This window comes from Protopterus annectens, chromosome 8.part0 (genome assembly GCF_019279795.1).
Source record: "Protopterus annectens isolate FY-2018-M chromosome 8.part0, PAN1.0, whole genome shotgun sequence".
Lineage (NCBI taxonomy): Eukaryota > Metazoa > Chordata > Ceratodontiformes > Protopteridae > Protopterus > Protopterus annectens.
In genome coordinates this window covers 711,573,970-711,599,676 of record NC_056741.1, presented here as the reverse complement: position 1 = coordinate 711,599,676, position 25,707 = coordinate 711,573,970, and the positions used below count along the sequence as shown (strand labels likewise).

The window sequence follows — 25,707 nt, the reverse complement described above, 5'->3', positions numbered from 1 at the left end:
CATGGCAAGACAACGAGGCCCACCTGCATATCAACGTTCTAGAGATGAGGACGGTGCTCCTGGCATTGCAAGCACTTCATGACCTTCTTCCTCTGGGGACTATTGCAGTACAGTCGAACAACATGTCGGTAGTATGATATATCAGCAAACAGTGTGGAACCAGATCTTACCCACTCTGTCGAGAGGCCATGCGAGTTTGGAAATGGGTGATATCTTCCCAGCTCTTTCTGGTGGCAATGCACATTCCAGGGACAACCTACGTGATAGCCGACAAGCTCAGCTGGGCGATCCTGATGCCTCACGAGTGGTCTCTGAAACAGAAAACAGCAGAACAGATTTTCCGCAGGTGGGGACAGCCTTGCTGCGATCTCTTTGCCAGCCCAATCAATGCCAAATTCAGCAGCTATTTTTCCCTCATCCCCCCTCCGGGGGAGTCAGCCAGAAACGCACTTGTTTACGATTGATCCCTGCATCTCCTGTATGCTTTTTCTCCCTTTCCTCTCATTTCCAAGGTTAGTCAGAAAGCAAAATGGCTGGGAAGCAAATTGATCCTCATTGCTTCTTATTGGCCTCGTCAGGTTTGGTTCCCCTTCCATGAGCCTCCTCTCCTGGATGATCCTTGGTTTCTGGACCCAGGTCCAGACCTATTGACTCACATGTCAGGTTCGCTTCAGCCCTCGTTACACACCCTCAATTTGACAGCGTGGCTGCTCCATTTCCATCCTTAGTCAGGCTTCACGACTTCTCGCCTTCCGTGACTCATATCCTTGTGTCTTCTCATAAACCTTCCCCTAGGAAACTTTATTCCAGTAAATGGAAAAAATTCTCTCTTTCGGCGGAGAAACTGGATGTTGACCCCTTCACTACCTCCATTCCAGTGGTTTTGGAATTTCTTTCTGAACTATTTCACCAAGGATCTGCGGCTGCCACTATCAGAGTCCAATTGGCAGCGATTTCAAATTTCCATTTGGGTTTTCTAGATTCTAACTTGATGTCTCATAAATTGTGCAAAACCTTCCTCAAAGGTGCCACTTTGCTAAGACCTCCAGTTCAAGAGCCTGTGGCCTCATGGAATTTAAACTTTGTGTTATCAAAATTAACATCCTCCACCCTTTGAGCCTTCTCATTCATGCTCTTTGAAGTTCTTGTCTTGGAAGACGTTGTTTTTGGTGGCTATCACATCTGCCAGACAGGTGTCAGATTTGCAAGCCTTGTCTGTTAAACCGTCTTATCTGATTTTTCATAAAGGCAGGGTGTCCCTTTGTACTAACCCTTCCTTTGTCCCTAAGGTCTGTTCCCATACCACCTTGAATCAGTCCATAAAACTTCCGGTTTGCTTTCTGAATCACTCCATTGCAGCTGAGTACAGGTTTCACCAACTGGATGTCCATAGACAATTACGTTTTTATTTGCACTGGACTAAAGACATTAGAAAATCGGATCAATTATTCATTTCCTTCTCCGAATCCAGATTGGGCTTACCAGTTTCCAAAGTGACTCTAACTGAATTTCTAGCTGTATAGCTTATGTTTACAGTTCTGAGGATAAACCTTTACCCTTTAAAATCAAGGCTCATTCTACCAGATCTTCGTCTACCTCTGCAGCCTTTCAAGCCAGGGTTCCACTTGACAATATTTGTACAGCTGCTACGTGGGCTACCCCTCATACTTTTATTACTCATTAAAAATTGGATTTAACCTCCAGGGGTAGAGCATCTTTTGTTTCCACGGTACTCAGGAGTATTTTTCCTTGAGCCACCCAAGGATAAGGTGCTAGGGACGCTGTCCCATATGTAAAGAATGAAGGTGAGGTAGGACTACTTAACATAAAGAAGTTGTGTAATTACCATAACGTTCCATGTTAGTAGTCCATCTCACCCTTCATTCTTTCGAACCCGCCCTCCTGCCCCCATTGTGGAAGTACATGGAGACAGAAAAATACTAATTTCATTATTTATGGAGACCTTTTAGTATTGGCTTTTTCTGTAGGCTGTTATTATTTCTTCTAGTCAGCAGCAAACAAGATCTGGGGATTGTACTGGTGCACCATGGGATACCTACCTAGCCATGAGCCAGCCAGAAGTCTTCCAGCTTGTAAATAGGCCGATTCGGAGCCGAGGATCGGCTCTGATCCCATATGTAAAGATTGAAGGGTGAGATGGACTACTAACATGGCCTTAAGCTGAATGCCAAAAAATACATAGTCATCCCCTTTGGGAAAAACAAAAGTGCCCACGAATTATCACATAGGTGGTAATCCACTAAGTATGGAAGATGTAAATAGGGACCTGGGGACCCAGGTAGATAGCAACCTCTCCTTTGATAATCACATTACCAAAGTGGTTAGAAGTTCCTTCTATGTAGCCCACCTAATCACGAAAGAATTCACCTCTAGATCAAGAGAGGTCATTGTGCCCCTCTACTCATCACTCATTAGGCCCATAATAGAGTACAGTGCCCCATTTGGAATGTACCTTACTCAACACCTGCAACAGCTGGAAAGACCGCAGAAGTACCTCACCAAGAGGATCATGGGCCTCAAAGAGATGCCCTATGCAGCTCGACTAAAGAAACTCCAGCTCTACTCGGTTGCTTACCGCCTGCTCAGAGGTGATCTCTGCCTGACGTATAAGGCCATGTCCAACCCGGAATTAATGGACATGCTCCATCTCAGGAAAACCAAATCTCTTAGAGCCACACGCTCCAGTGAATTAAACCTCAGCATGACAATAAACAGGACATGCTGGAGGGATAGATTCCTGTCCCAGAGACTTCCCTCACTCTGGAATAGAATCCCAGTTTGTTAGGCAGAGCCCTCGCTGACTCTCTTCAAGAGAAATCTTGATGAGTGGATGGGAAATCATAATTTACCCCTAGGATCACTCCAGTGGCCCTGGAAACTAATTTAAAAGAGAGGTGAAAGCCAACACATTCTGGCTAGGCTTATAAATGCCCTTGGACAGATAGCCTAGTACCTACCTATGAACATGGAACGTTATGGTAAGTACATAACTTCTTTTTCTGATTGCTGTCACCTCAGCAAGATGAGTCTCTGAATTACAGGCTTTATGTTCTAAGGCCTCTTATTTAATTTCCCATAAAGACAGAGTATCACTCAGGACAAACCTGTCCTTCCTTCCAAAAGTCATCTCAGAGGCCAATATCAATCAAACCATAGACTTTCTGGTATTTTTCCCAAAATAATTTAATAAGGGTGAATACTGCTTACACCTTCTTGATGTGCACAGGCAGCTACATTTCTAAACAATTCAGGCAATCAGAACAATTATTTGTGTCTGTTGCAGGCACAACCTAGGGCAAACCTGTTTCTAAAGTTGCTCTTTCTAGATGGCTAAGACATTATTTCCTTTATTTGCACAAAAAAGAATCTAAAACTCCCTATGCCAGTAAAGGCTCATTCTACCAGATCTATGGTGACTTCAGCCATTTTCCATTCTAAAGCTTCCTTGTCCAAAATTTGCACTGCTGCAACATGGGCTACTCTGCATACCTTTATTACTCATTACAAATTAGATATGGTCTCCAGGAGGAGAGCTTCCTTTGGCTCTATGGTTCTCAGGAATGTCCTTCCATAGGGTCACCCAAGATCTAAGGTAGCTGGGGACGGTCGCAGGAGTCAAGAATGGATGAAGATTGACAACATCAGATAAAGAAATTGTGTCTTACCATAGCGTTCCATCTGTGTTGTTGATCGTCATCCATTCTTGCATCCCACTCTACCTTCCCCCTACTATGGATTCCTGGTGGAGCAATACGCTTTCCTGGGTTTCCCTTTTAGGGTACACCTTGGGCATGTCTTTTGACTTCAGTTAGTATATCTTATCTGACAGCTTGCAAACTCCATCTGAGGTAATGTAGAGGGGAATTATGGGTAAACCAGTAGCTCGAGAGATGTTTGGCTGGCGCGAGCTATGTAATGGCCAAATCGGTTCCGAGGATCGGAACCATACTCGAGTCACAAATTGATGAAGATCGACAACACAGATGGAATGTTATGGTATGACATTTATCTTAATAATCGCATTCTTTTACTGCACTACTTTTTTTAAAAAGGAATTCTTAAAAATAGATATGTTGTGTGGCTTTTAATAAATGTAATTAAAGCAATCATTAATGTTGCTTATAAGGGGGAGACTGTCCTTTCTTCAGCCCCCTCCCCAATTTTTAATTGTGCAGAAATGTAGGATCAGTGTTTTTTTTTCTCTTTAAACCCCTGTTACCTGCCAGTCATTCCCCCTCTTTTGGCCAGTTTGCCCACTTATTCCTCCATCGCCAGAGCAAGGCTCAGCCTAGAAGGGACATCATTTGAAACCTGTTAAAGTACTTGGATTAAGGGAAGCACCCTTCTTACAAAATAGACAATTACTGTATCTTATACTAAGGTGTAGGGTTGCTTTTGGCACTGTGCATTAAATTGCATACATTTTCTGGTATTGCGGGAGGGGGGTTTGCTAAATGTTGTATACCCCCAAAGTGACTTTTGCTATTACTTCTAACCAAACCATCCCCCAAATAAGAGAATAAGGACAGAAAAAAGTATTATATACTGTGGAGATAAAAGCAGTTTTGAAAGTATTATTAACTGTTAATTTATGAAGATGACATCAGATCATTTGGTATGGAGGAGCTCTTCCTTGTTGGGTATGGTAAGACTGTAGAATGTTTTAACTAGCATGAAAAAAATATCTTAGAAAAATCATCCATCACCTTGCATGGCACTTGATTGAAAACTACATTTTGGTATTCAGTCAGTGGCTAAGGATTTGATGACAGGGGATTTAGTTCCTGCCAGGCTGGAGTGAAATGTTCAGCAAGCCAGGATGCTTTCCATCTGATGCATTTCACATTCTCCTTGGAGAATACAGGTACAGAACAGGATGTTAATTCCTATGTCTTCTTTAGAACTCCCTTAAATTAAAAATAAGTAAATATACAAGTTAGCAAATATGAGGTGAAGAAGTCTTGATTATATAATGGATGAAACAGAAGTTTTTCTCTGCTTGGAGGATGTTTATATCTGCACATTATTGAATACCTCCAATCCAGAAGCCAAACAACCCCAGACTAAAAAAATTACTCATAGAGTAGTAAATATCAGTGACATTGAATATATTATTATGGGTACCTACTACTTATTGTTCATGTGCAGAGCAAAGGGATTTCCTGAATGAACTTCCGAATGATTTTTGGTGAAAGTAGTATCCTTTTCAGGATTGTAACTGCACAAAATCGATTGGGTACACCTGCAATCAACTATATATCCCCAAATAGGGTTCACTTGTAGTCAACTATATATGCCCAAATGTTAATTGATTCGTGTCAATCAAAACAATGTGAACGAAGAAGCACAAAATCCAACTAGGGATAGCTGTATTATAAATATCATACTGACAAACCAAGGATCTTTTTCTCCCCTCCATGGTCACATCCTTGACAATTAGCACAGATTGTGATGCAGGTTTTTTAACTGTTAGTCCATCAACATTTAAAACAGTGTATAACAAGATAAACAATAGCTATTTACAAAACTCCATAACAAGAATAGTTATATATTCTTAACCATTTTCTATTAAATCATTGAGCTTTTGCTTTAAATGAGCTTTAAAGTTAAATTAAATTTAATTGCTTTAAAGCTCTCATTCCTATAGTTAACAGCTTATTTTTACAGACAGTCTTAGCTAAGCACACAATTTCACCAAATGCTAATTCAGTTTTACATTTCTAGCTTTTTGTTATAGCTTTTCTTGCAATGGCAAGTATTGCCCAAAGAAGAGTTATTTGAGAAATAGGTATAGCTGTTGAAACTGGGGCATTAAATAGTATCAAGGAGTCAGTAGTAGTGCAGTTGTCTGACCACAAAGCCTGAGAAAAGTTTCTAAAGATCACTCCAAAAAGAAGTCACCAACTTACAATCCATTATCATTTGTAACCAGTCAGCATTAAGAACTTCATTATACCTCCAGCATTTCATTTTTCCTATTTTATGTATTCTGCAATTTTATGAGGTGTAAGAAAGACTATGTGCAGAAATTTCCATGTATAGATTTTCCAATAAAGTGAGGACATTGACTTTCCTGCAGATTTTTAAGAATAATTTTTATTTAGTTCTGAAAATGGTTCATTATTAATTTTTGTTGAGAAGCTCCACATTGTCATATCTGGGGTAACAAATTCTGTTCTAATAATCTTATAAATGATTGATAGATATGACCCCCTCTTGAGTGATCCTCTGTTAATTTTAGATAATAGATCCAAGATATTTGGAACAGGTTTAGTTTGAAGATGTAGTAATATTTTGATTTTATCCTGAATATATTCTGTGCAGGTATGTATATCTACAGTGGATATAAAAAGTGTACACACCCCTGTTAAAATGCCATGTTTTTGTGATATAAAAGGTGCTTTAACAAAGTATTAGTTTAAGGGTGTGCACACTTATGCAACCAGCTTATTGTACCTTTTTTATTTTTTATATTTTTCCCCTAACGGATTTGTTTTTCAATTGAATTGTCCAGGTTATAGGACACATTAAAGGTGGGAAAAGTTTTGAAATGATTTATTGTGGTCTTTTTTTATATCACAGAAATCTGGCATTTTAACAGGGGTGTGTACACTTTTTATATCCACTGTAACTAGCCTTGATCTATGCTATATCTTGCTATTAAATATTCAACAGGATGTATTTTGCTTCCATTAAGAAATTGATGCCAAAATATTAGGTAATTATTCTTGAGAGCTATCATTGTGTTTGCATTAAAAATACTAATCATCCATTAATTAAAGCAATGGAGAATAATAGGATTAGTAATTCCTTGACTAAGTAATTTGAATTCATAAACCTTTTAAAGATTGAAAGGATTTGGTTAATAAAAGCCATAAAAGTAAACTTTTGTTTTTCATTCAGAACAAAATATTTTACAGCCCAGTAGAATGTATTGATACTCAGTTTCTTAGAAGAATCTGTGATAAGCTTGTTGTCTATTAATATTTTCTCATGTAAATATTTCTAACAAGTGACATGTAAAGAATGTAACCACAATTATATTATTTTAATAATTACAGCTTTAGTATATAGCTCAATGTTTGGAAACCCAATGCCACCTTCCTCCCAGCTTTTGATATGCCAGTCTAAAGATATCCTTGTTTTTTAGGGTTCCCATAAGATTTTAAGTAAGGTAGAATTTATTTTTCATATAATGTTTTAGTTGGGGAGAGAATTAATAATTGACTGTAGTATAGGATTTTTGGTAAAATTATCATTTTGATTAGGGTGAGTCCATTGTAAAGAATAGCTCCTTCCAATTGTCTGTTAACATTATGATTTAATCTGTTAAGTTTTAATAATTTATAAATAAGGAATCTTTGTTCTTAGATTCAATAGTGATACCTAAATATTTAATTTGAGAATTTTCCCAGTTAAAATTTTTATGTGATTTTAAAACATTATTTGATGGTTTATAAACAATGTTTTAGTTTTATTATTAAATTTCAAACCTGAAACCTTTTCAAAGTAATCTAAGACTTTGAGTGTATGATCTAATGATTGATCTGCAATCACTACATGTCAACATATGTCATCAGCAAAAAGATTAATTTTTGATGAAAACTCATCATTTATTTTGAAGCCTTTAATATTTATGTCAGATCTTATATAGTTAGTGGTTCTATAGTTAGAGCAAGTAATAAAGTGGAAAGAGGGCATCCTTGTTTTATACCTTTTGCTATATTGTTGTTGTTGTGTCTTTCGGCTTTTCCCGGTTAGGGGTCGCCACAGCGGAACTCCGGTCCGCTAATGATTGGTAGTTGATTTTTACGTGCCGAGTTACCAGCCCTGACACACAACCTTCAACGAAGGTACGTCCATTCATGCATGTCTCCACGCAGAAGATGCTCTGTCTGAGAATTGAACTGGACAGCGTCTTACTGTGAGGTGACAACGCTACCGCAGCACCACCACCTATGGGTCTAAATAGAAAGGAACATATCTTGACAAAAGATATTGAATTGCAATAATTTTTTTATTTAATGTTGTAAAAGAAGAGGAAAAGTTGTATTCATTTACTAGTTTAAACAAATAAGCCAGTCACAGAATTAAAAGTTTCAACAATAACTAGACTTATCATTGGTAATTCTCTTTTTTATTTTTATTTGCTATACCAATTAATAAAAAAAACTCTTATAATACTGTCTTGTACTGTTCTGTTTACTATAAAGCCAGCTTGATCTTAATTTATTAATCCTGGGAGTATATAGTTTAGCGTATTTCTTAGTATAGACACAAATATTTTGTAGTCTACATTCAAAAGTGAGATATGGCAATAAGAAGCACATGATACAATATCTTTATCTGATTTTAAAATAAGTGTAATTATAGAGTATCTCCAAGAGGAAGGAATATTAGCAGATCTTTTTGACTTCTTCAAACATGTTCAATAAGGTTTTTAAAATATTGTTAGGTAGTAGTTTGTACAATTCTGGGATGGTACCATCTAATCCTAGAGCCTTGTTGGTTTTGAGACTTAATTTGGTCTTTCAATTCTTTAAAGAAAAATACTTAACAAATTTACTTTTCTGTTCATTAGTTAATTTATTATATATATTTCCCTTCAAAAAGCTATCACTTAGTTCATTATTGTCTAAATTTGTCTCCATTTTATTATCTTTTTTCATAATATTTACTAAAACATTGTAATATGTTGTTTACATTTGTTATTTTGATGTTTTCCTCCTCTTTATATACAGTCTCTTTAATGTGATTTATTTTGTTCATATTTGTTGAGCTAATGGCTATTCTATGTAGATTCTTTGGGTTTACTGAATAAGACTATAATTTATCATTTTTTCCAGATTGCTTGAGATCTTGTGTTGAGGTATTTCTTCATATTCCTGATTCAGCTTTTTAATTCCATATTTGTGACTTTGTCATTGGACTTATAAGTTTAACTTTACTTTATCTGTGTTAGATTGCAAAGCAGTCAAATCCTTGTCCCTGTCTTTCCTTTTACATATATCCCAGTGTTTAACTTTACCAAATAAATAGGCTTTTAGGGTGTCCCATAATATAGCATCTGTCAAGTCCCCATTTTTATTAAATTCCATGAATTGATTAATTTCTCTCAAAAAAACAGTATTTAAAACCTTTCATTTTAATTATGTATGCAGGTTGCCTTTGACAATGAATTAAGATATTTGAGCTAAAGGTTATAGTGAATGTAATGTTATTGTGGTCAGACAAAGGGCGCAAGACTATTATTACATCTTCTGTTTTTTGAATAAAGATCATTTGATACAAAAACTATATCAATATTTTTTGTCCCATATCTGAAGGAATAGTGTGTATACTTTAAAGAGCTTTGTGGTTTTAAGTCTGAAATATTCCTTTTATTCATTAAACCTGTATACTGATTTAAGTGTACTGTAGAAAATATTCTGTTTTTTCATTAGTGGTGTCTTTACTTGATAAAGTACAATTAAAGTCTCCAGCTGTCACCAGATTTCCTTTTGAATATAATATAATGTCTAGATGCTACTTGGCCGTTTTAGCTTCTGTTCTAGGAATCCAATAAGTATTTATGGGAGTGTAATGCTTTTTATCTGTTTATATTACCACCAATCCCAGCATACCATTCTTATCAGAATAAGTGTCAACTATTTAGGTAAACCTAGTGTTTTCTTCCAAAGGATAAGAATAACTCTTCTTTTTGAATTAAAATGAGAACTTACTAGAATTAAATAATCCTTTATTTGCAACCTGCCTAAATCTTCAGTCAAAAGATGCATTTCTTGCAAGAAGACAATACCTGATTTATGTAACGTTAATACTTATTTAAACAGTTTCTTTTTAAAAGCTTATTCAACCCATTAATGTTTAGTGAAAGACATTTATACCTTGGCATCTTTGAGAACAAATGGTTTAAAAACGAATGAACACTGGCTTAGTACAATGAATACAGATGTAACGTATGTACTGCTTGCTGTGGACAAACATTCTAAAACTAGTATTAAAAAATCTAAGTTAAAATATTTTTATCCTCTAGCATGGACTAAAAAAAATCCTGGTTTGATGAGAATTTCATACAAACCACATGATAACCTCATAGCTTTACCTAATGACAAATCTTTGCTATTGCTTATGTAGATATAATAAAACAACATGAATAAAATAGAGTACACTCTATATAAGTTGTGCTTCTAACAGACATAACAGAGAACTAAACAATTAGCTTAATTTTTTTAAATCACATTTGAGATATGAAGCCACTTTACTTACAACAGTTGTCTTATTTGTACATGTATTCATATTACTTGCATACTCATGTGTTATTCATTACTTTCTTAAAACATGATTTCCCTAATTTTAGGACTTTTAAATATCCTGTCTACAAAATAACTAGCAAATATATGCATAGTATACTGCATTGACTATTATAATTTATTGTTGAACTGTTATTTTGGGTACATGGGATAACCTTTTACTTAAGCAATCCTGTATATTGTGTATAAAGGGTTGCTTTTCATGTCAGTGTTATTAAACATACCAATAGAAAGTATCTGAAATAAGTGTTCTCTTTATTACGGACAATGTGGGCCAGATATACCAAAATTAAATGCTTGGTAAGAGGAACTTAATTTAATTACATGTGCTTACATTTAATCAGTTATAGGCAGCTGTATCACATAGGTATGTTGTCAATAGATTAATATATTTATTTTTATACAAGCTGTACTACCAAGAGGTTTTGAGTTTGTGTGCACTCTCTCTTCAGTTCCACACTATCATTCAGAACTGTACATTTCTCTCCACACAACTACATAACCACATACATATATGTATCAAAACTTCTCCTTCTCCATGTATATATATATATATATATATATATATATATATATATATATATATATATATATAAAATCATTGAGTATGCAAGCATAAACAATACATACCCACGTCTAGCAGTCATCATGACATAATATAGAATAGGCTTTTGAGGTGTCTATTATAAAGCTGGAATGTTTACTTTTTTAACAAACCAAAACCTGTTAAATTTGTTATTTTCATTCTGTGTACTAACAGCTTATACTTTATTTAATATTTTATAAAAAAGAAGTCATGCAGCAGTTTATTTTTTACAGCTGTTTTAAAACTGAGTAACGCTGCTGTTTAAAATGAGGGTATGTATTCAAAAATAAATGCAGCTTTCTGTAACTTAAAATGAATGCTGACCTTATTAGTGAAACTTTCACATAATCCCTTTTGAGAAGTATTCTGTAGTTTATAGAAGTTGCTTTTGAGTAACCCACCTTCAGAAATATTTTCCTTTGTGTATCATGCCCCCCCCCCCCCAGTCTTGCAGTTCCTATCACAAGTTTCCATAGAACAGAAGCTTCTTTTGTTTCACGGAAGTAGTAATATTGAGTATAAAATTAAAAAGCATGTTTTAACTTACAAAATCATTTTAAACTTGATAATTAATGTAAAGAAGTCTTCAAAACCTTCCAGTAATGTTCGTTTTAATGTCCCTTTCAAAAGTTCCCTTCATTTCCTGTTTCTGGAGGGTTAGAGGTCATGTTGCACTTCCTTTTCACAAGCTGTTCAGAATGAAACCAGTCTGCTGTGGAAGCTCAAATAAGCTTGTGCCATTAAAAAAACCACTTTTGAAAGACATTTAGACTTTAAAAGGGCTTGCAGTCTTACTGGGGTAGCCACGATCTACGTAAAAAAAATGTTAACAGTTTTACTGAAGAAGTAAGGAAAAGAGTTCAAGTAAGCCCCATTTAAAGTAAAATTCACTATGCAGCATTTCCTTAACATTTAGTAAGACTGCTGTTAATTATTTAAATGTTTAAGTTCAACAGAAAACCAAGGCAGAACATATCTGCACATGTCCTTCTTTTAGTACATTGTTTTAAATAAAACTTTCACTCTATATCAAACCCACCCTAATTATCATTATTTATATGTCTTCTTATTTATTTATTGACAGGGAAAGTCTGACTGGGTCAGGAGCCTACTTTCATCCGAGTCCCAGGTTGCACAGTATTTTACAAAAATTTACAGAATTTACAGTACAGTATAACAAAATGAGGAACAGACTGATACATTGTGGGAAGTTACAATATCATAGAAAAAACAGTAATTTACAAGCTATATATATATATATATATATATATATATATATATGTACACACACATACATTGTTTTGTAAATATTGAAATAGGTCGAACGTTAAGAAAGGAACAGATCACTAGAGGAGTAGTGTTAGGTTGAAATAATAAAGGAAAAGAAAAATCAGAGTGCGGGATTAGAATGATAGTTAAGGTTAGTGAGTGTTATAGTAAGAACAGAGCTGTTTAAAATAACTTAATAGATCAAAAAGAGTTTCCTACTGGTTTTGATGAGTAAAGATTAGGGTAAGATAGAGGAAGGTTCAAGGCGAGTAGGATGTTTATCTGGATAGATGCAGGGGTAGATTTTAGTGTTTAGTTGGTAGTTCTGTAGGGTGAGTTTAAATTTTGTTGAAGCAGCTAATGGTGTTTATGCTGGTTGGAAGTGAGTTCCATAGTTTAGCGAAAGTGTATGAGTAAAGCAGTGTGTTATAAGTTGTTTATTTTCAGAACGAAGGGTTCTGGTGGGGCTATATGGTATTAAAATGTTCTTAATGGGCAGGGCAGTTTGGATTGTAGACAATTTTGTGTGCTGTGGGCAGTTGAATTGAGGTTAAGGTGATGTGGAAATTCCAGCTAGTTTAATTATTTTAAAGCTTGGCAGTGATGAGAGTGGTATGAGTACCTGTGGCAAATTTGGTGATTTTATGGTATCAGGACTGATACTTATTTTATAGAGATGAGTGCATGTTAGTAAAAATGGGGACACTGTATAATAGGGAGGGGAGCAGGTAAGTGTTGCTGAGAGCTTTTTTGGTGGTGTCAATGAAATGTTTGTCTGTATAGGGCTTCTAATGTGCAGTGGGTTTTTTAATAACATTACCAGTGTGGTGTCAAATGTAAGTTTGTCAATAGTAATAACTAATAGTTTAGCATGAGATACGATTTTAATTTCTGTGTTGCTTTGGGAGAAAATATAAACGTGAGAGTCAGGTGGAAGAGGTTTTGCTGCAAAGCGTAGAAACTTTGTTTTTTTTTGGCATCAAGGAGTGGTTGCGATTCAGTTAACCAGACTTCGATTGAGTGAAGGTATCTTAGGTTTTTGAGGAGGAGATGATGGTAGTATCATCTGCATATTGGATAAATGGAGCTAAGAGGAGAAGCAGTGTGAAGGTTGTTGGTAAATATGTTAGAGTAAAGACCAAGTATGGACCTTGTGTACTCCAATTTGGTTGGTTTGGTATTCTGATAGGATATTTTGCCATTTTACGCATTGTTGCCTGTTAGTGAGATAGCTATTAAACTATTGGTGGTTCGGGTACAGCTGATATTAGAAGGGTATTGTAGATGTTTTTTGACAGGACTAGTAGTACAGAAGTAGTATTACCTGAGTCGATGGATCTCTGTACAGTATCCGTGAAGGAGATAAGTGTAGTGCTTGTGCTGTGTTAGGGGCGAAAGCCATGTTGGGTGGGGGTGAGTAGGTTGTGTGTGAGATTGTGAAGTAATTGTGTATGGATGCACTTTTCGAGGAGTTTGGATAATGGGGAGAGGATTGAGATTGGACGATAGTTAGAGGGTTCATTGGAGTTACCTCCTTTGTGAAGTGGGGTGATGATGGATTTTTTCCAGAGGTTGGAGACATAGGATTCTGCAGTTGAGCAGTTGATCAGAATGCTAATGTGGTATGCTATGGCCTCAGCAACAAGTTTTAAGTATTCTGGTGGAAGGTCATTAGAGGAGAGAGAGAGCATGGATTTAATTTTCTGAGAAGTCTCTGAATTTCTGTGTTTGGTATTGGTTGTAGTGAGAAGAGGCTAGATGGTGTAATATTGCTTTAGTGAAGGAGAGAAGAATTGTCTATGGGGGGAGAGGATCTTTCTAAGTAAGAACTGCTTTTTTGGGGTAGAAGAGGAAGGGGAAAGGAATTTGATAAGGTGAGGGTAGAGGGAGAGGAGTCTGTTATTAATTTGTGTGTGCTTTTTATAAAATGTGAGTTGAGCATAGTGACTATTTGTGAGTGTTTTTTCTGGGCATGGTGATGGGTTTTGTTTGGTGCCAGGGTTAAGGAGATTAGTGATGCTTTTCCAGAATTGTTTTGGGTTGTTTCTATTATTACTCAGTTGGTTAGAGAAAGTTTATCTTGTCAGTACTTGCTTTTTAGCTTTGTTTTATAAGTAGGTTACATTCATTTTTGTTTTTATGCCATTCTTTCTAGGCATTGTCCCTTTTTTGTAGGAGTTGTTTAGTGTAAGCTAGGTAGCATTGTTTGATTTTACTCTTTTAGTATGAGGAGGGACTTGGCTGTTCAGTGTGTGTAGGAATATCTTATTAAAATAGTATAAGGCATCATCCAATGGGAGAGTTCTTAGTTGGCGCCAATCTGAGAGTTTCAGAATGTTGATAAATTCTTGATCAAAATGTTTTAGGTTTCTGGTGGCTTTATAGTTATGACATTTTGGATATACATGGAGTGGATCTATAAGTGAAAACAGGTAAGTGTTCACTGAGTATACTGGATAGAGTCTTTGGATTTGAGTATTTAAGTGGATCTGAAGCTAAGATCTAGTCGAGGGTGGCTCCTAGTGTATTGCTGTTGAGCATTCTGATAGGGTTGGTGACAAGTTTGGTGAACTTGTAGAGGTTTATGCATTTGTTGTGGAGTCCATTATTAAATCTTGCCAATTGATGTTTACATCTCCCATAATAGTTTTGTTGTAGATATATTCTGATATCCAGGCAAGGATGTCCTCAAGGGTTTGGATATTTTTTTCCTGGTGGGATATACAGACTAACTATGCATAGCTGTTTATGTTTGTTAATTTGCAGGATTCCTGTTAGGATTTCAGCATTTGAAAATGATGGAAGTGTTTTCTGGAAGGGTAGTATTGTGAGACAGCATAGATTAGGGATACATCACCTCCTTTTTATTTGGTTCTGTCTTTCATTAGTATGTTATAACCCGTAGACATTATTTCAGTATCTTGGATTGGGCTTTTGCCAGGTTTTGGGCCTGCTAGGATGTTAGGGGTGTTTTGTGTTAGCGAAGCATGGAAGTCTGTAATTTTGTCGCAGACACTATGGATGTTTAAGGTTGCTAAGAGCAGATCTTTAGAAAATGGAGTTTGGTCGAGTGTAGTTATGCCTGAGGGTCCTGTGTTGGGGCAGATGTCACCACATAGGGATATTCTGTTTTAGTTGTTAAAGGAATGTTTTGGAAGAATGCTTTTTTTATTATAGTTTGCTAGATAATGGTAGATGTTTTTATTGATGGTGATATAGGGCAATATTTTTATTTTGATAAATGAATGAAATTGTATTCGTGTAGGCTGGGTGATATATTACGGAAGTTGTATAATGGTTTGTCACTGCATAGGGGAGAAGTTGTAGAAGTAGTAGCTGCGAGGTGAAGTGTAGATTTGGTGGAGGTTATACGAATTAGTAGGCTGAGGCCAAGAGTTAGAAACAGATTGAGAAGAGTGGCATATGTAGTGCATGCCACACTTGTAAATGGATTTAGGAAGGTTTTGGAGTATTTAAAGTACTGTTATAGGTGGAGATTGGGGAAGAGAGGGGAGGAGGCTATCAAGGAGGGGGAGGGTACAGTCAGAAGTGGATTGTGTGAATGGGTGAAAGTTAATTGGAGGAGGTGGAGTTGCCACTAAGTATAAATCTGGGTGGTGCATGGGGTGGGTGGGAAAGGGGGAGGGGTATGGTAGGGGAGTGGAGTGAGCCTGAAGGGCAAACGGAGCAGGCAGAGGGAGCCCAACAGCTGCTAAGAAAAAAATCATCAGTGAAACTTGGAAATAAAACTGTGGAAATGTAAGTGAGTGAGAGCTGTGACTGCTAATTTTTGGGGGTGCTTTTGTTATTACAGCAACAGTAGGCTATGCTTTGTAAGCATCACTTTCAGCTGGGAGACACTGATTCAGTTAGAGTCTCCATGGGGAAAACAGCTTGACTGAGCCTTGTTAGTACATGAAATAGCCTCAAAGAGTGGTGTTTTACTGCCACCTAATGGCAGAAAGTGAACAAGGCAAGGAGTGGGAAAAAAAAGGGCAGCACGATCAGCTGCTGTCCCTGTGAGTGTGCTCGCCACTTAATATATGTAGTACTATGCTAATAAATAGAAGGTGTTCACTTGTATTATTGTAGGAAATCACCTACATTAGCTTAACAGTAGGTTTCAATTTTTATAATATAGTCTCTATATGTCCTTAGTTGAGTGTGAAGTACAACAGGCAGTGAGGTGAATGGGACTAGCTGGAGGAAGAGATGGACCTGCAGAGAGCGAGCAGCACTTCAGATTGAAAAAAAGAGAGTTCAAAAGGTTGTTAGAGGTGTGCAGAAAGTAGATTTATTGAAAAAAGGTTGTTAGAGATGAATTTTATAGACACAGTATAGGCAGTTTGGTGAAAGGAAACAGAGAAATGTGATTTACAGTGTGGCACAGAGCAGAAAAGCAAAACAAATAAATACAGCCAGTAGGTATGGAGTAAAAGCAACAGTTAAGCAGGTAATTATATCACTACAGGTAAATGCAGTAAAAACAAAGATATACTTGGAGACTGCGCTAACACAGTATCTGAGAGTGAAATAGAAGACTACCTGAACACTACAGAACATAGGTAAGCTAGAAAGCAGCAATGCAAAGTATAAGTAGAATGTAACAGTTCTCCTAATAATAAGCAGGTAATTATATCACTACAGAAAAACGCAGTAACAAAAATTTATAATTGTAGGAGTTGGCTAACACAGTATCTGAGAGTGAAGTAGAAGACTACACTGTATGCTACAGAACATAAATAAGCTAGAAAACAGCAAAACAAAGTATAAGTAGCAATGTAACAGTTCACATAATAATTTAACTTTTGGCCACATTGCCCATTTAGGAAGCACACTGGTTGCATCTATGTTATCTATCAGCAAATAAACTGAGACTCTAAAACTTTGTTTTACGATCACTACAGGGAAAAAAGCAATATAGTATGTGAAAAGCAAGTTAGAACTTTTGGTGTAATTATTTAGGTATGGCGTCAGCTAGTACATTAGGACAATAGAGATAACATAAATACAACCAAGAATCACATGGCAAGCACACAGCGCTATGGGACAGGGGAGCATCTACTGTCTATGATGTTTTTTTTTTTAAATGGTGCCACGTTAAGCAGCTTCCTTATCTAGAATTCCTCAGGAGTAAGTGGGAGGAGAGATAGCATAGGTTAAATCAGGTGGGTGGGGACTATAGAGATAACATAAATACAGCAAAGAATCATGTGGCGAGTACACAGTGCTGTGGGACAGGGGAGCATCTACTGTCTATGATGTTTTTTTTAAAAATGGTGCCACGTTAAGCAGCTTCCCTATCTAGACTTCCTCAGTAGTAAGTGGGAGGAGAGAGCATAGGTTAAATCAGGTGGGTGCGATATGCAGCTAGTGGTAGCACAGGAAAAACAAATCAGAGCCAGTCCAACAGTTGCTAAGAAAACAAATTATCAGTGAGACTTGGAACTGAAACTGTGGAATGGTAATTGAGAGCTGTGACCGCTAGTTTTTGGGGGTGCTTTTATTATTACAGCAGTATATGCTCTGCTTTGTAAGCAGCACTCTCATCTGGGAAACACTGATTCAGTTAGAGTCTATGTGTGGAAGACTACTTGACTGAGCTTTGTTATTACATGGAATAGCCTCAGAGTTGTGTTTTACTGCCACCTAGTGGCAGAAATGGAACAAGGCAAGGAGTGGAATAAAGGGGGGATGGTATCAGCTGCTGTCCCTGTGAGTGTGCACGCCACTTAATATAGGTTGTACTATGCCAATAAATTGAAGTTGTTCACAGGTATTATCATAGAAAAGCACCTATATTAGCTTAACAGTAGGTTTCAATTCTTATACTGTAGGCTGTATATGCCATTAGTTTTTGATGTTTAAAGTGAACTATAAAACTTTAATCAGTTGTTTAAACTCAGATTATATATTTCAGATTACTAACTATTAATACAATTATTACTTATACTTTTACTCCCATCTAATGGAGAATAGGATGTATTTCAATAAGCATGAAATTATTGTTTACTGAAACTATATTTTAATTTGAAAAGATGAAAAGTTTTACCTTTTGATGAAATCCATTTAGAAATACTTCAAAAATAAGTTACTATAAAACCATACATTGTACAACAGCATGAAGTATTTTCATTTGTCCCTGATTTTTTTTTTTTTTGTATTTTACTATCCATCATTTCTTGTAACGTTTTTTTAAGAGATGAGGTCCACTCCATTTCTTTAGTGAGATTAAGTATAAGTTGTTTTTCTGTGCAAAAGAAACATCATCTTCCAAGGTTTCAAATGTTTTTCTTCCTTCTGGTAAAAAGTCTTCATTTTGCTGAGTAAACTAGATGTGTCTTTATTCCAGATTTTTCTAGACTTTTCAGCAAGAGAATGTATGCGTTCCTTTTCGAGACAAGTAAGGAAGAAAATTAATTGTCAAATCTGATAAGGTTATCACTTATTTTGATGGGTGATGCAGACTAGGCAGTTTTTAGATCTAAGTCTTTGTCCTGACTGGAAATTAATTTCACTGTTATGTATCTTGGATTTGAAGTTTTCTTGTTTGAATTTGTTGTTGATAGGAGTCTGTGTGCCCTTTCTATACCACATGATAGGGCTTCAGAGATGTTTGATGTTTTTGGAATCCAAGTAGTTAAAACGTTTACCTTATTTCTCCCTCTGGCTTCTCAGGCACTGCATATATATCCTGATCATCTATCTCCTCCAGGAACTTGTTTTGTTTTAAAATTAATTCAGTATTACTTTCTCCTTCTGCCAGTCTATCATCTGAATCAGTGAGCGAGTCTTCCATGACAGATATCCGAAGTTTTCATTTAGTAATTATATCTGCTTTTTGCAGTCTCCTTTGATTGTGTCTACCTTAGAGTGTAGTTTATTCAATTTTAGCAATAAGTCCTGAATGTTATTGATGACAGATTGTAGTGCCTTCTTCGCAGTGACTTCTTGAAGTGTTGCCTTAGAGTGACTCAATTTTCATTTGATATTTTCAAACTGAAGTTTTGACAGGAAAAATTTAAAAAAAAAGAGCAGATTTTTTTTCACTAGACCGTCTCAAATAGTTTCCAATTCTATAATTAAATCCTGTCAAAAATGTATAGAAGAAGTGGAGCAAAATTCTTGTGCTGTTAACTGCATGCCATCTTGGCCACATCCCACCAGTCATGATGCAGTTTTAACACAGTAGTAAGACTGAAGTAATTTTATATCATCCTTCCTGGACTTCACCATTAAAGCATGTGACACCATAAATGATGTACTTACAAAAACAGACTGGGGATGATGTGCTCAGTATCCCATATAATTCTGTTGTATCTGTGTGTTTTGTAATATTATTAACTTCTGAAATCAGGAGCACCTACACGTAAGACATAATTTTAGAGGCTAAACCAAAACATGTTGCTAGATTAGTAGGATATACAGTAGAAAAAGAAAGTACTACTAAATTTTCAAAAATGACCCTAGTCATAAAAACAAGTCTACAGAAGCTACTTAGTTATATTAGCAAACCTTCCAGGTCTGATAATTTAATAAAAGTGTTTAAAAGGATAAGTTAATAATCACTTAAGACATAGGCAAACATATATTGACAGAAAAGAAAACAAACCATATTAACATTTTTCCATTTACATATATTATACATCACATATCTTTTTTTTCATTGTTAAGATCATCCGTCTAACAAATTGTAAAATTCATGACTTCCCTTACACCTCATTCATCCTTCTCCCCTGGATGGTAGTCTGCATGTTTTGTTCCCACAGTTTCCATTTATTTCTATGTAACTTGCTCCTTCCTATTTCTAAAGATCCTTATTTTAGTTCTTGAGTTCTTGTATCTCTTTTATAATATTCAGTACTTTAAATACAGTTGGTTTAGACTTTGGTTTCCATGTTCTAATAATTGCTTTTTTGGTAGCCAATAGAATTAAACTTAATAATGCCTTAATATGTCTAGGCAGTTCAAATCCTGTGTCTCAGCTTAAAAGAATCATTTCCTTAGTTACAGACATTTGCTCATCCAATATTTCTGACCATGTACTCTGTAGGGAATTTTTAAAATCTGCCAACTTATTACACTTCCAAAATGTATGGTCACAAATACTTCTTTCTTCTCCATCACGACTTCAACATTTGCTGTCTACCTGAGGAAAGATTATTTGAATCTGCTTAGAGTATAAAAATACCTATGCAATCACTTCCAAGCAAAGATCCTATACCTTCTGGACTTTGTTGCATACTTAAAAGCCATACATATGTCCTCCCATTGTTCTCTTGTAAATTGCTTTCCAGACCGATTATGGATTTATCTTAATAAAAAGCAGGAGCTAGTGAGTTAAAAAATATGTACTTAATATTTTCCTGCAACATTCCTTTATGTGCTGTTTAATACAAAAAAAATTGCTGATAACGATTCAGATAATAAAATCATTGGATGGAGGCCACACTGAAGCCTAAATTTGCTTGTAAAGTTCTTCCAACATTTTGTTTCACTGTTTGTTCATTATAAAAGCCTCATAAGCCATTAAGTGTGTTGGTATCTGTGAAGAATTTTCTTGTGATAGGGTAATGTAGCTTGTTATTAACTTCCCATCTGTTTTTCATTGCAGCTGTGAAGAGTATTCCAGTCCTTACCAGACTACAGTCTTCCCCTGTTCTACACAAAGTCTTAAGCAGCCTGTATGAAGAAGTTAATGCATTAGACATTCGTCGTTACAGCAGTTTTATTTCTGCAGGCACTGAGCTAGACGAATTCCGAGAGGCTCTGCAGAAGCTGCGAAGTCTGTCCCAATTGTACAAAATGAGTTTCAATTTAGATGAGTCAGATGATGACTCAGATACTGACTAGAGCAAACAACTTTGTGTAAAAATAACATAAAGGCAGTGGAGAAACTGCACAGTATGTTTATAAGGTTTTGTTGCAGAGTTTTCTTATTGGCTGTATAGCAAGTTTGTTTTTAGAGAACTGAAAGGGCAGGGATATTAAGAATTATTTCACAGATGTGTTCATTTTGTTTGCGACTTAAGGAGCCAAAAGACTTAACAGTTAACCTTGGCATATGCCTGCAGTAGTGCCAAGTGTACCAGTTACTCAGAATGTCGGCAATCCATTAAGTAACATTTATCACAGTAGTGTACCTATGGCTGAGTTATCATATATAAAATATCTGCATCATTCAGAATGTGTTTGTATGATTGCTTTTACACAGATTGTTTCAGGAAAATCTCACTGTAAAAAAAGTGCTTGTTGACAGCAGTAAATGTTCTGTATATAGCACACTCTTTCATTTTCCGATGAAGATTGCTTATGTTTATATTTTTATATTGTATAATACTGTAAAATAGTTTAAAATAAAGTTAATGATTTTTTAAAACCCACTAGTCTGAGTGCTAGATTTACTGGGGTCAGTGTTTGTTATTTTTGCCAGACTAAACCGTGTTGGCAGTAAAGTATCTTGTTGCCATGATAAAATCTAGGTTAGCTCTTGGTGTCAAACTTCATTTAACCACAGAATGTATAGAATAGAGATTTTTTTTTCCTTTCTGCACCTGAGTATTAAGTTCTTATCTTAGAACTGGTTAAAAATCTACCACTTGCAAGATGGCTGGACACTGATCAACAGTTTTATTTCAACTCTCCCATTGTGAAAACAGAAACTGTGAAAAAGAAGTGCCATTGAAACTGACTTTCGTACACTTCAGTTACTGGTTAGCAAGTACACTGCCTGGATGCCAGCAAAAAAGAAATTTAGAAAACCTGAAAGAAAACCAATCAGAATAGCTGAAGAGAAAACACTATCTTGGAAGGATTATGCAGTTGTTCAGCAAAAAAAACTGTTCAAGATTCAGTTTTGCTTCAATAGATGGCTTCCAGTAATTAAGAGGAAAAAATAAATTGGTTGTACACAAAGGTGATTAAAATAAATATTGAAGGAATATAGTAACTCAAATTAACAAAACATTGGAAAAATAGAAGAATCTTTAACTAGCTGTCCAGATGAGCTGACAAAACTGCAAAAACCAGAGGTTAAAATAAAAAAGAAGTTGGCTGAGTATGAAGCTTCTCAAGAGAGGCTGTTCCAAAAAGTAGTAGAGTTAGAAGATGGAGTGCACATAGGAAAACCTGAGATTGTCTGCTGTACCAGAGAAACTGCAAGGAACAGACTGTATTAATATTATTAAAGCACAAATAAGCAACTGGACTGGTGTTCCACAGCAGGATTTCTTCCTTCAAAGGACACATCGAGTGTATGCTGTAAACCTGCCATGAGAAAATAGCCAAGGCCTGTATTAGGAAAAATACAATCATACCAGCAAAAAGAGTTGACCTTGACAAAACTGTGGCAGAAAGGCAAAGTATTAAACAAATTGGAGACAGCCGATTGTAGAAAATGATTATTCAGTATAGACCAGACAGAAGAGAAGTAAGTTTATTCCAGTAATTGGGAATATTAAAAGGCAGGTGTGACACTGAAGCTGTTGTATCCAGCTATCTTCAGGGTATTTTTCCTGCAGTATTAAAGACATTCCTGGATAATCTCTAAACCCTTAATGTCACCACTCTTTTATGTAACTGGCCATAATACAGCTGCTTCTTCACAATCTCATTTATCATCTACACATCTCCACTACTAGCTCTATCTCCCTTTTACCTGGATCTCCTCAATACTCCATAATTTGTAACCATCATCATCTTATAATTACTTCACCATTTCCTGCTCAACATCTGTTTTCAGCTGGTTCCATTTGAAGGTAATTAGACTTAAGCTTGATATTAGCTAATTTTGTTGTATTCTTCATTCAACTGCACTGTTTTCATTAACTGTCATATCATTACAATTTTATGTATGTAAATTTACTATTCTGTGTATGTACAGTTTTTTGATTAGCTGTCATATTCTAGTCTGTGTATATATGTATGTATGTACATTTATTATGTAAATCTTGTATAGCTGCCTTCTACTCAATCAATAAAATGGAGCATTTCTTCCCCGGACCAGTGCTGAAAATGGGACTTTTGCCAAGTCAGATTTTTCCCGGTAAATAAAAGCAATCAATAAATAAATACATTTTTAATGCAGAACAGGCTAAGGAGGAAATAAAAACTTTATCCACAAAAAGTGAGCCAGGAAACAGAAGGGGCTCTGCTTCTCATTCTTCTAAAAGTAAAGTTCATAGAGAAACTTTGCCAGTGAAACCTTGTCCAATGTTCCAAACGAAAATACTTGCGAGACAGAAAAAAAAAACAGGAGTTGTCTAGGTGTTTTGGACCTTTTTGTCCTTAACCAGAGTCTAGTTCTGGGAGATGAAGATGATCAGGAAGAAGACCAGTAACACTGAAATTAGGAAAGACTGGACTTCTGTTGACTTTGATAAATGCGTGGGTAGACTGAAAGCATATACCACATTATGTCTTTAATGTTTAGAACAGCACTAAAGGGAACAAGAAGGAACTTTAAGTAAAACAGGTTTTGTTCTTATTAGTATTTGTATAAATCAGTTCATGACATAACCTGCATGTTGTATTGTAAAGCACTTGTGTATAGTGTGCAGTCAGTTTTTTTTTAAATGTGTGCAGGGTAGTCTTTTTTGTAAGTGTTGTATGTGTTAAAGATATTAAAGTAAAAAAAGTACATTTTTATTTGTAAGAAATATAGATTTTACAGTATAAGCTAGAAAAGAAAATCTATAGAAGAAAATCTGAACAGAAGCAATTTCAAGTGAGGGCTGCTAAGATGGGGTTTGGTGTAAGAGTGTACTGCGTATATGTAGAGTTAAGATACTTTCTCTTGTTTTTACAAAGGTGGGTGTTGAGATTAATGTCCTTAGCTTAAGCTATAAACAAGTTTTTGTAAGCAAATAGGTTTATAAATAAAACAAAATGATGAAAGCCATGAAAAATGCTTATCTTGCATCTGCAAATATATTAGCTTTTTTTCCATTAACAAATGTTATCAGTGACATGCAGAAAGTCTGAAGCTGAAGGCAGTTATGTAGGGGAAATCAGTATAATATGTTCTGATTTAAATTTACAAAGATTTCTTCAAGCATCTGCAAGTTGTTAGCTGTTTTTTTCTCATTGTCTACTATTTGTACATGGGGATAAGCTGTTTGCACTTGCAAGCAATTAATCTTTAGAGTTCTGGGCATGTATTGCTGAGGGAAATGCAAAATTTAAAGGTACATTGAGAATCAGTCCAGTAAAAAATAAAAGTCTGAAATTATGGGAAGTAAATAAGACATAGTAACCTCTCCAACAGCATCAATACTTTAATGCATGTAATAAAACAGTTAGTTTTCCGAGTGCAAACAAGCTTTTTTTTTACATTTGGTAGTAACAGATTAGAAAAGAAGTGGGAATATTCAATGTAAGTAGGAACATAAGCTGTAACATGGGCTTTTGCATGGATAACTTCAGTTCTAGATTAGGTTATGCCTGTGGGTATAACTGTTGATTTGATGCAGTTGTCCCCGTCTGGAGGGTTAAATATCATGTGTTAAAAATGTACATAGATTTGTGTGCTTGTTCCAAGTTTAGAGAGTGTGAGGGTGTTCTAAAAATGTATTTAGATTTATGTTTGAGGGTTTTCATTAAATAAAGCCTTGAAAAATATTACATAAGTTTAAATATGAGAAGAAACAACTATATGAAAGATTAGCCTGACAAACAGTGTATGCATGTAAGACAAGTTAGAAATAAATATTAAAAAAACAGTCATGTATAAGTGGGAGCAATAGTTTTTTATCATAATAGCTACTCTATCAATAGTATCTTTGAATGTAAGTAGCCATGCAGGTATAGTCAAAGAGGTAAGAGTAGTGTATTATTTTAAGAAATGTAGAGTGCAACTAGTGCTACAGGAGATGCATTCGGAAAGAAACGAGCATCTGAATTGGACAAAGAGGGGATTTCTGAATGGATATTCAGCAGAATGTCAGGCACAAAGGAAAATGGGAGTAATAATACTGATTGCTAGAAGGGCTTCAGTAGCGATAGAATAGGGAAAAAGCCAATAATGGTAGATTTGTGGTAGTAAGGGTTGTCAAGGGCAAGAGGATTATGCTGACCTGCATTTATATTCCACCAAGAACTGCTATTATGAAGCTTAAGAAAATTTTCAGAGAGATAATCAGCTTTCAGCAGTGAATATTATTTATATGGAGAGACTGAAACTTGATTTTCAACAGTGAGGATGTATCAGGGGACCTAGAAGGAAATATAACAAAAAAGGCAGATTTCTGAAGAAGTTTATAAATATTTGATATGGAAGACAAATGCAGTAGTAGGAACTCAGAGTTTACATATTATTCCTCAAGGTACAGTAACTGGGCTAGTCTGAATAGAAATTATATTTCACAGATCCTGCACCAATTAAAAAATAAGATAAAACTTCAGGGAAATGGTGTAAAAATGAGACACTGGCTCTTTCCCATGTATCTGTTGAAAAGAGGGGGATTTAAGGAATGGGTAGTGGAAATTATCTGAGAGTTATTAGGGAAGATTTAAGTTTCT

The 25,707-nt window shown here is 35.7% G+C and overlaps 1 protein-coding gene across 1 annotated transcript in view; it reads left to right on the top strand.

The window, feature by feature from the left end:
- The window catches only part of MSTO1 (misato mitochondrial distribution and morphology regulator 1), a gene marked incomplete in the record, with an annotated part of 1,162,028 nt that extends 1,140,456 nt beyond the window's left edge, over positions 1 to 21,572 (top strand). The window contains 1 exon segment of the mRNA XM_044080162.1: positions 20,804 to 21,572. Coding sequence (XP_043936097.1) covers positions 20,804 to 21,042 — 239 coding nt within the window.
- Between the last annotated feature and the right edge of the window lie 4,135 nt (positions 21,573 to 25,707).